This window comes from Phoxinus phoxinus, assembly GCF_949152265.1.
Source record: "Phoxinus phoxinus genome assembly, chromosome: 15".
In the NCBI taxonomy this organism is placed as follows: Eukaryota; Metazoa; Chordata; class Actinopteri; order Cypriniformes; family Leuciscidae; genus Phoxinus; species Phoxinus phoxinus.
The window spans coordinates 20,487,304-20,497,853 of record NC_136890.1 but is presented as its reverse complement, the minus strand read 5'-3'; the positions used below and the strand labels follow the sequence as shown (position 1 = coordinate 20,497,853).

The window sequence follows — 10,550 nt, the reverse complement described above, 5'->3', positions numbered from 1 at the left end:
CCCCGCTGACCAAAGTAGGCATATAGCCTACATTCCACAAATGGCACATGTGCTATCAGACATAATGACTTCACAACACTGACTGCACACAGATGGTTGGTTCTCACTTCTCTTTAGACAAAAATGTGACCCAGGGTTCTACTTGTTGACACAGAAACAAACACATGCGTAAACTTACACCAACACACACACACATTAGACGTCCGATTGACTATTATTGACGCAGTGGTATTACTTTTTCAGCGCAAGCATCTTACATCAGTACAAATTGGGACACCGCGGCCTCTAGTGGTCGCTCGTAATAACTACAGGAATGTGGATTTCTGAAATTGAACAGGCTGCATTGTGGTTTTAATTCTGATAAGAACAAAGACCTTGAATATAAATGTTTTTTCTTAGATAGTTTTTAATGTCTATACCATACATCAACATGAGCACACACCTGCTGGCAATAAACGCCGTGCTCCTTTGCACTCGAGTAAACTATTTATTTAGATTATCCACTAAAACGTTATAAATAGGCTATAATGAAATTTCGGTTCGAGGTTGTATAATATACATACTATGTGTGTGCTTTGTTTCTGCTGTCATCTGACACAATGGATGATGAAAACACACCAGCAAATCGTGGGTGTTGCCTATGGACTTAATTTGCACAAGTTTCAGAAAAGATCTTCCATTTTGTTTGCAATTTTTACTGAGCACAATAAATATTTATATAGCATAATATAATATTATGCTATATACTATGCTATATACATATTTATTGTGCTCAGAATATGTAATTGTACTATATGCTTAAATTAGTAATTTTAGGGGGGGGGGGGGGTAAATATACTAGTAATCTCCTTTTAAACATTGCTTTCATTACATAAGAAAAAAAAACTTATTAACAAACGACAACAACATTTTGAAAATAGCCTATATGCAGTTATAACGACAATCTGTTATCCCTTTGCCCATTTGGAAAAATCTATAGCCTATTTGTCGTGATCAGAATTAAATAATAATAATTAAAACTGACTAATTACACATAACTGAATAATTTAAAGAGACTTTTGCTTTGCGTGTAATATTTCATGTACTGCACAGGTGCATGAGATCTCGCACATGCGCCTTGTCAGTAGTGCAGTCTGCAGTAGCGTCCGTCCTGCGCGTGCCCACCAGACTCAAGCAGCGAGGCGTCACAACAAAGCTGGTAAGCAATACATAGGTATTGCAATTTAATACAGAGACCAAAAAGGACATACCTAATCAAAATCATGTGGCATAAAATGGCTTGCCGAAGTTTTGCGATGTCAATCTCGTTTATGTTGTCTGCGAGTTAGCGCTGAGACTAAGCGCGCATGCTTTTTTTATTTTTTATTTGTAAGTAATAACGCCGTAAAGCTTACAGCGATATACAGGTGTACTAACTTAATGCATGTCGAAGCACTTAAACGTGAAGCGTGTGTCTCTGACCGTGACCTTCCCGTCTGCGCTTAGCGACAGTGACAAACGAGCTTTCTTATTTAAAGGGCTGTCAGACACCCGCAACATGTGCGACTTGACTGTACAAATATACATGTTTACACGATTATTCCTGCTTTAAACACTTGAATCTATTCGCTGACAGCATGTATTTGTGTTGTGTAATTGCGTAATTATTTGAATACATGCATAAATCCGAATAGGCCTGGAAAATATTATAAACATCCGCTGCATGGTGGTAAATCGATCCGCCGCATATAGCCTACAGCGGGAATGCGGCAGTTATGGGTGCATTACATTATTTATTGAGCATCGTAGACAAAGACTTGTGACTATTGCCATTTTGTTGACATCAATAAGTTGTCTATTTACTGCATTAGGACGCCCTGTGATCCTAAGAAGTAAAATTAGATTATTTAATATTAGCTTGGGTACGTTTATCTGACCCCACCCACACCTCAGTCTTACAGGTAGACTTTAAATGAAACTAAATGAGGATCTCACTTCCTGTATGTTTATCTTTAGCCACATCTGAATGTATATCTTGTAATACTGGTAGAATGTGGGGTAAAGGTTGCATCACCAATTAAAAACATGGGTTTTGTACATTTTTACATTTTGTCATACACAACAACCATTAAAAAAACATAGGCTAATAGACATCACATTCTCAGAATTGTGTAAAATGTATACATGGTGCTATTTTGTGCAATCTTGTACAATCAAGTGACAATACTTTGAAAAGTAGCGTTTCAACCCGCTCTGCCTGGCCAGCCATGATTTTTAAGAGTTTTTAACATGCAGGTGAAAAAATGTTAATGTATACAGCCTTCTGATTCAGATGATACCAGATACATGTAATTTTACATCTATTAACATGATCACAAATCAAATCATAAATCATAACTTATATTGTAACCTCAGGATGACAGTGGCATTTACAATAGTAATTTCACTCCTGTAGCTAATTTCAAATTGGTTCAACTGATAGTGTACAGCCCAGCCAATGTTACAGCAGTCTTCAGTTTTCACAGTAAAATGTGTCTTTATTTAGCATGAGTATGTTTGAATTACTGCTCATTTTTTTGTTGAAGGGCAGAGTAAGTATTCTTGGAAAAATAATGTTTAGCTCTTAACACTCTGTACTGCTGGACTATGCTTGGCTTAATCAATCTTGTTGTTTTGTTATTCCAATTTATGTATATTTGTCTAAGGTCATAGCGATCTATATGCTTTTAATAGTAAAAAGATTTTCAGTAATGAACTCTGCCCAGCTTTGTTTCATTTGAAAGTTGCAATTATGCTGCTGATGATGATTTAATTATCCAGTTTGTTTACACATTTTCAGTCATGTCAATTGCATTTATGATTATATGTGTATGCCTTGGTCCTAGGTTAGTTTAAGATGTCAGACAAGAGTGACATTGCTGCATGCCATGAATCAGCAACTGCACTCTCTGTCACCCAGTTGGTTAATATCACACTAACATAAATTCTGATAAAGTATGCAATTAATAGATATATCTCTTATGGATTGTTATTTTTAAGTTAGTAGGCTATTGTCGTTGCGTGCTTCATTCTAAAATTACATCTTTGTCAAAAAATATGTGTTCATTTTCCCCTTCAGCCAACAGGGGGCCTCTCCTACATACCCAAGAAGAAATGTTAGCGAGGGAGATGTGGAGATCAGATGACAGTAAGTTTAAAAGTGTTTCTTAATTTTGTACATTTAGAAATGTTTTTGACATACGTTGGAAAAGATTGCACAGGGTATATGCAATCATATAGCAATTAAAAATTCTTCCTTATGTCACTGGTATATTCATATATTTCAGTTGTGGAAGAGAAGATACATAGTGTGGCATCAGAGGTTTTTCTCCAGAAACCTGAGGTGCAAGATGACCACTCTGATGAAGCTGCACTTCATGGTATCTTGCAGCCAGACGGGGGACGGATAGAAAAAAACAACGAGAAGATGGATTGCAAAGACAAACAAAACACCCAATTGTTCCAGAATGCAAGCCAGCCTGTGTCCCAAAATCTAGCTAATCATAAACAAGCCTGTCAGGCAAGTGACCATGAGCATACTGGAATGATAAAACAGGATTATAGGAGTGATTTGCCTATAAATGACACTAAGGCTGACCTTGACCATAGTACTAAACTCCAGGGCAAATTGCCCTGTCCTCGATGTGAGAGAAGGTTTACAAGTAGTCAAGGCCTGCAGCGTCATATACAAACACATGCTCTTTCAACCTGCCACACACAGCGGTTTAAATGCAATCGCTGCAGAAGGACCTTCAGTACACTGTTTAGTCGTCGGAGGCATGAGAAAAGGCATGACAATAGAAATAGGAAGGCGAATGATCACACAATTGCCACTTGCACTGCTAGTCAGAATGTCCCTTGCAGTGGTGAACCATTGAAAACGGCATCACAAAACCCACAGTCAAACAAGTGCATTAATGTAGCTGATGGTGAACATGGGGATGATAAAAACTGTGCTTTCAAAGCCTCACACATCTGCAAGTACTGCAAAAAAGCATTTAGGACTCATACTAGTCTAAGGAGACATCAGCGCAGGATCCATGAGCGCCAGCTTCTTCCTAGAGGAGTTTATAAGAAGGTCAAAATCACTCAAGAACCTGAAGGACAGCAGCTTGTTGAGACAACACAGGACTGTCAGACTCCTAACCCACAATGTGCAGAGAACATTGATCAGGAAAAGGAATACATGGTTGACATCTCCAGTAATATTTCAGAGAATCTCAGCTTCTACATAGATGGGAAAATTGTCTCGACAAGTTCTCTAAGTAACTGTGAGGTGATTGAGATGAACTCTGGGGGCTCTGCTGTGATTGGATTGAATGCTGTTATAATCAGTCCAGCTCAAATTACACAAGCTCTTAAATTAGAAACCAGTAACAGCAGTTTCATCTCTGACCTGTTTGGACAATCCTCAGCCAAAAGAAGGACGTCAACCCCACCTTTACTCCCACAAATAAAAACAGAATTAGAGTCTGAATCCATCTTGAGTACCTCATCATCTTCCTTGTCATCTTTAACATTGTCCTCTATGTCTGGAGCTCCACTGGTCACTGCTCATTTACCTCAGTGCATTGAGACAGTTGGATTTAACAAGGAAAAAACTGTCTATCTGTCTCCCAAACTCAAGCAGCTCCTGCAAAATCAGGATGGCAGTAATCAGTCGTTTGCGTTAATTGCCGATGGCCACAATCTGGGTCCTCCCTTATCCCTGACTGTTTTACCTGCAACAACAACTAGATTTAAGAGAAGGACAACCTCTCCTCCCAGCTCACAACAGCAAACCCCTGATCTGAATGTAGAAAATCAAGATCAGGATTCTACAAAAGCCAAGATATCAAAGTCGGAGAGCCACGAGTTGAGCCTCTTAGGCAATGAAGAAACTGAGCCTGTAAATTTACCCATACACAGCTCTGATGGAACTCAAATGCAGCAACAGATCTTGCCATTTGACTGCTCTGTATCAAGAACAGGAGGAAACTCCTGTAATCAACAGCCATTGGACCTCTCCAACTTTGTGGATAAGCGAGACAGCAGTGAAGCCTTAGCGGAGTCCATTTTGGACTTAAGTATTAGTGGAAAGAGTTTAGACTGTGACTCCACCGGAGTCTACCTCACTCAGCCTGCTTCGAGGAAGAATAAACCTAACTCTAGTATGCTTCAGAAGGTGCTTATGAATGAGTATGGTGGGGTAGACAATCCTTGCGTTGAAGATTCAGCTGCTGCAGGTATCGTCAGTGCTCCTGACTTAACAAACCTTGCAGTTGTGCCAGTGTCTGATGCAAGTCCACCAAACCCTGAAAAGCTTTTGTTTGAATTGGCTCTTCCTCATGCCTCAATCCATTTAACCCCTCCATTGCTCGCTCCTGTCAGTATGCATCAAACTGCCCCAGTCCCTTCACGTCACTGTTCATCTTCTTCATCTCCAACTTTTGTATCCTTTCTATCAACTCCCACAGTGGAACCCAATCAGGACATTCAAACTCTCCATTCAACCTTCCTGGTATCTGACACTGTACCACCCACAGCATCTTTAGAAGACTGCACTGATAATCCTGTACATCTCTCACAGGATGATTTGAAAGTGACAATCCCTGATTGGGTGTCTTCTGCTCCTGAAGGTCTGGAGAGCCTTATACCTGCAGCCCCTTCCCTGACTTTACAAGGCCCTCATTGGGTCGCTGATCCTGCCATATGTGAACTAACTCAAAGAACGTTGGTTGTAGATTCTGTATTAGCTTCTGACACACAGATATTTTCTCCATCTCTGCCTGTTAATCAGTCCAACATCGCATCCTTGACTTTTCCTCCAAACACTGTTGTTATTGAGTATACAGTTGCACTGCAATCTACAGAAAATATTCTCCCAGCTCTCCAAGCTAATTCGGTTCATTGCCTCTCAGATAAAATACCTGTCGATACATTACAACAAGAACCTTATGTCCCATCTGTCCCAGAGCCGCAACCTCTCAGTCAAGACACCTCCCTACTTTCTGAACCATCCACACAGTCGGTTTCTATAGAGCAGTCATCAAGCTCTACAGATGGTACACCGACCCTCATGGCTTCCACTAGTGTTGCAAAAGCAGAGAGCAAAGAAGAGGGACAGGACAAAGCCCAATCCTCTGATTGTTCTAAGCAGGAAAACACAGCTGAAGATGAATTACCTCCCTTGCATACTTTTTGCAAGAACTTTATGTGCAATGTTTGTGAACAGCCCTTCCAGTCCATGAAGATTCTCAGCCAACACGTATGTGAACACTCTAAGGAGTGGCCCTATAAATGTGAATTTTGTGTACAGTTGTTTAAGAGCGACACAGGTTTGCTGGAGCACCGTTCCAGTTATCATGGCATCGGTAAAATTTATGTTTGTAAAACATGTTCTAAGGAATTTGCTTTCCTCTGCAACTTGGAACAGCATCAGCGAGATCTCCATCCCGGTCTAGAGTGCTCACACACCGAAGTAGTACATGGCAAGTTAAGACCTGAAAACCATAACAGTCCCAAAACTGACATAACTGATCCAAGCCTTCCAATCAAAGAAATTAAGCAAGAATCTGACAACATAACCTTAAAAGCAGAGGAGGATGCCTTGGACAACTTGGACACTTCTGAAGAGCTGTTTACAACAATAAAAATCATGGCATCTGGAGGGTTCAAACCAAAAGGCCCAGATGTACGTCTAGGCATTAATCAACACTACCCAAGTTTCAAACCACCTCCTTTTCCATACCATAATCGAACGGCAACTGGGATGACGGCTGCATCAGCCACCAACTTTACCACCCACAACATCCCTCAGACCTTCAGCACAGCCATTCGTTGCACCAAGTGTGGTAAGAGCTTTGACAACATGCCCGAACTGCACAAGCACATTTTAGCCTGTGCTAATGCTAGTGACAAAAAGCGCTACACTCCTAAAAAGAACCCTATACCACTTAAGCAGTTTGCAAAAGCACAAAATGGGGTGTTGTCAACTGCAAGGATTGTTAATAGTAGACAGAATCTCTCTCAAAAGGTCGGACAACCGAAAAAACTGAACTTTCACGAACCGGCAGTTAAAATAAAAATGAGTCTCCTGAATAAGAAGAAATCTCAGCTGTTGCAAAGAGGCAGACCTGCTGGGCTGAGAAAGGCCTTTGCTCAGGATGACCTAGACATTTTTGCATGTCCTCACTGTAGCAGGGAGTTCACATACAATGCTAGCTTAAAGAAACATGTCGCTTTTAGCTGCCCCATGAGGCCGGCTAGTAGAAACTCCAAGAAAAGAACACTCAGTATCGTTTCAGCTCAGGAGAACAACAGGAGCCTTCGCAGACAAATTGCAAATATGAGTGCAAAGCCACAAGGGTCAAACCATGGGCCAAAAATAATAACAAAGAGTCAAATCATCAAGCAAGATGCCGCAGTTGATACCACTCATGATTTTAGACTTAAAAGATCTTCCATTCTGTCAACATCTGTGGTTCAATCTGGTAAAAAAGGCAAGATAGTCCTCTCCTCAGTTGCTCAGGTTAATTCTCAGGAGCCGGGTGTTCGGGTACATGTTTTAGGTAGAAAAATGGAGCAGGGAGTGGGGGACGTAAAGCTACAGCCCAGAAGAGAGGACCGTTTGTCTCTGAGGTTGAGAGAGAGAGGACCTATTACTCGCAGTGTGCAGCAGGCCAGCACCACAACAACAGTCCTTAAACAGCCAGACAGCAACAACATCATCATGCATCCTGTCATTCTTCAAGTCAAGAAATGAGACTTGTAAAATATTGACTTGTATCTGGGGTTTTTTCTCTTTGTTTTTTTAAAATACCCCCTTAATGCAACATTTACCTGTAAATATGCATCTAAATATTAGACATTGATGAAAAATTGTCATAAAATTATGGCTGAAATAAGAATGACCTTACTTTTTTATTTATTTATCTTTTTAAATTCACTGGCTCAAACACAGCAGGCTATAATATTTACATTGTACATATTATGAAATGCCATTATCTATTCATATGAGAGCACGGTCAACATATCAACTTGTCATATGTAAATACTTTTGCCATCTGAAACATTTTTATGTGCTATCACAGGAGGGGGGAGGGGGGGGGGGGTGTGTCTCATGCACTTTATGCTGTAGTTCATATTCACCTGTGTCAAAATGCATTGCAATACAGTCAATTACTATTTATTAATGTGTATACTGTGTTTAAGAGAAAACGAGATGTGTTCAGTGAGGTTCACTGGAAAACAGGTATTTGTTGTAATGGTTACTGGCTTCTATTTTTGTAGATTGTGTTAGTTGTGTTTTATTTGTTTGTATTGATGCAGTTTAGACTCTCCATGCATGCCAGAGATTCCATGGGTGAAGGGAAGGGTCAGAATATAATATATCTGCAACAAGGGGCAGGAGAAATGTATATTCTGTTCACAAAGAATATGAATATATTTTAAAAGTCTCTCTAGTTCTCTCCATTTCTCCCTTTTTGTGCTATTATCTTTCTGAAATATAAACATATTTGGTCAGCTGTCAAATGAGTAGGTCTCTTTTTTTAATGCACATATTGTGTAGCATTAGGGAAGTAGTTATTCGTGAAATAAGACATTAACCATCAGGTCTAGAAAAATATAGCTCTAAAGACGATTGTTTTAGCACAAATATGCTGTCTTGATGACTTGTCTAGTTGGCCATGCTGATGGTAAACAAAAAGTCCTAAAAGGGTCAATGATTTAACAATAATGATGATATAAATCTGATGCATATATTATATATATATATATATATATATATATATATATATATATATATATATATATATATATATATGTATATATATATGTGTGTGTATAGAGAGAGAGAGAGAGTTAACCAATATGAAGAACGAAAAGTTTACACTGATTGATTGTTATGACTGAAAATGTTTCCAAAGCTTGTTAGCAGAAAGATACCTAAATAGTCTACTTTATAATATATCAGAACTTGTCTTCTGGAAAGAAATCACAAACAGAAAGAATTAATCTTTCAAATATTATAAGCTTGCTGAAAATTCCTTTTTATCAAACTAATGTAACTTTTAATCCATTGTTTATTTTCTGTCTAAAAGATTGCTTTATGGCACTAATATTCTTGACCCAACGTTTTCAGGCTTTGAAAGGGTTTCAGAAGCATTTTAATGTGAGATGTGAATGATTTAAATAAATGGCTCTGTTCTAAGTTCATTTAATGAATGTGTTTGATTTTTTTCAATTACATAATATCACAAAAAACAGTAGCCTACAAGCTAAACTACACCCTGTATCATAAACATAAATGTATCAGTTTTTTTATTCTACCCCTACAATGTTATGCATCCCAAGGGGGCAAAGGATGTCAGTGGCATTTAAGATGCATTCCAATACCACTCACAACTTACAAGCCTCAAAAACACAAACTTAATATTGTGACAATGGTACAGAGTATATGTCTAAACATGACTTATTATGACTAAAAACGAAATGTTAATGAATCATGGATAGTGTTTATTGCACAACTGGTTAGAAGAATCAAGTAAAAATCAATATTATATTTATCATTCTATATATCTTACGTATGACTTTTATCATGCCAAAATAAGCTTATTCTATCTGAAGTGTGTGAAGATGTTATAGTAATAATAATATCCACTAGGTGGCAGCATTGACTCGCCGCATGATCACACCACCACGAAATTGACACCAGTTACTGTAGCCCACATCATTGTTTAGAAATAATATATTTGTAATGCATTTACAGAAGAAAATCTTTAATTTGTGCATCATATTAAAGCACTTTGTTAACATGAGTGGGTGTAAAATGAGTGTAAACATTATTCAGGCTGTGCAATGTATGGTACGTATCGACATAAAATAAATAAATAAGTATCACGCCATAAATGTTCCGCCCTGAAAATATTCCTTGAAAGGTGATTGGCTAAGAAAATTGGCGCTGGGGGTTGATGGACGTGTCAGGTCAAAATAAGGGCGGGACCAACAGTCCTTTAAGGCTGAAATGAGGATTTACTGCAGTGTGTTATTTCTGTGAACGGTACAGATCACATTTCACAGAGAATAGAAGAAAGTTTAATTTGAGACGGGTTTTTACTTAAAGACATAATTTATTTACCGGCTGGTTTAATAATGTCTTTATTGTATCTAATGCTTGTCCTCAAACCCCCCCCCCCCCCCCCCCCCCACTTTCTGGGTGTAAACAAAGCCAAAGTGGGTCATTTTGTCGTGGGATGATTTGATCTCACATAAGAATAGGAAGGGTTCTGCTTCCGTAACGAATTGTGTGAATAACGTTAGCCTCCAAGCGATGTATCAGTCTATAAAACAACAAAATAAATTAAACATCGCCGTTAACGTTGCTCTGAGACATAACGTTATATTGACTCGAATTTCTAAACTGACAGGCTATCCATACCCGACATCTATCTTTCCAAGAAGAAAAATCATCAGTGTTTTCTTGTTATGGGGTTGCCACGGCATTAAGAAAACGATGGTTGGGCTACACAAAAGAGTGAGGATGCGCCTGC

At 38.9% G+C, this 10,550-nt stretch overlaps 1 protein-coding gene across 1 annotated transcript; it reads left to right on the top strand.

Annotated features, from left to right (window-relative positions):
• Positions 1 to 1,095: 1,095 nt before the first annotated feature.
• Positions 1,096 to 8,524, top strand: prdm2a (PR domain containing 2, with ZNF domain a). The gene is made up of 3 exons (XM_079637733.1): positions 1,096 to 1,198; positions 3,098 to 3,166; positions 3,306 to 8,524. Exons 1-3 carry the CDS (start codon positions 1,111 to 1,113, stop codon positions 7,760 to 7,762), a joined length of 4,614 nt encoding a protein of 1,537 aa, XP_079493859.1. The 5' UTR covers positions 1,096 to 1,110; the 3' UTR covers positions 7,763 to 8,524.
• Positions 8,525 to 10,550: the final 2,026 nt, after the last annotated feature.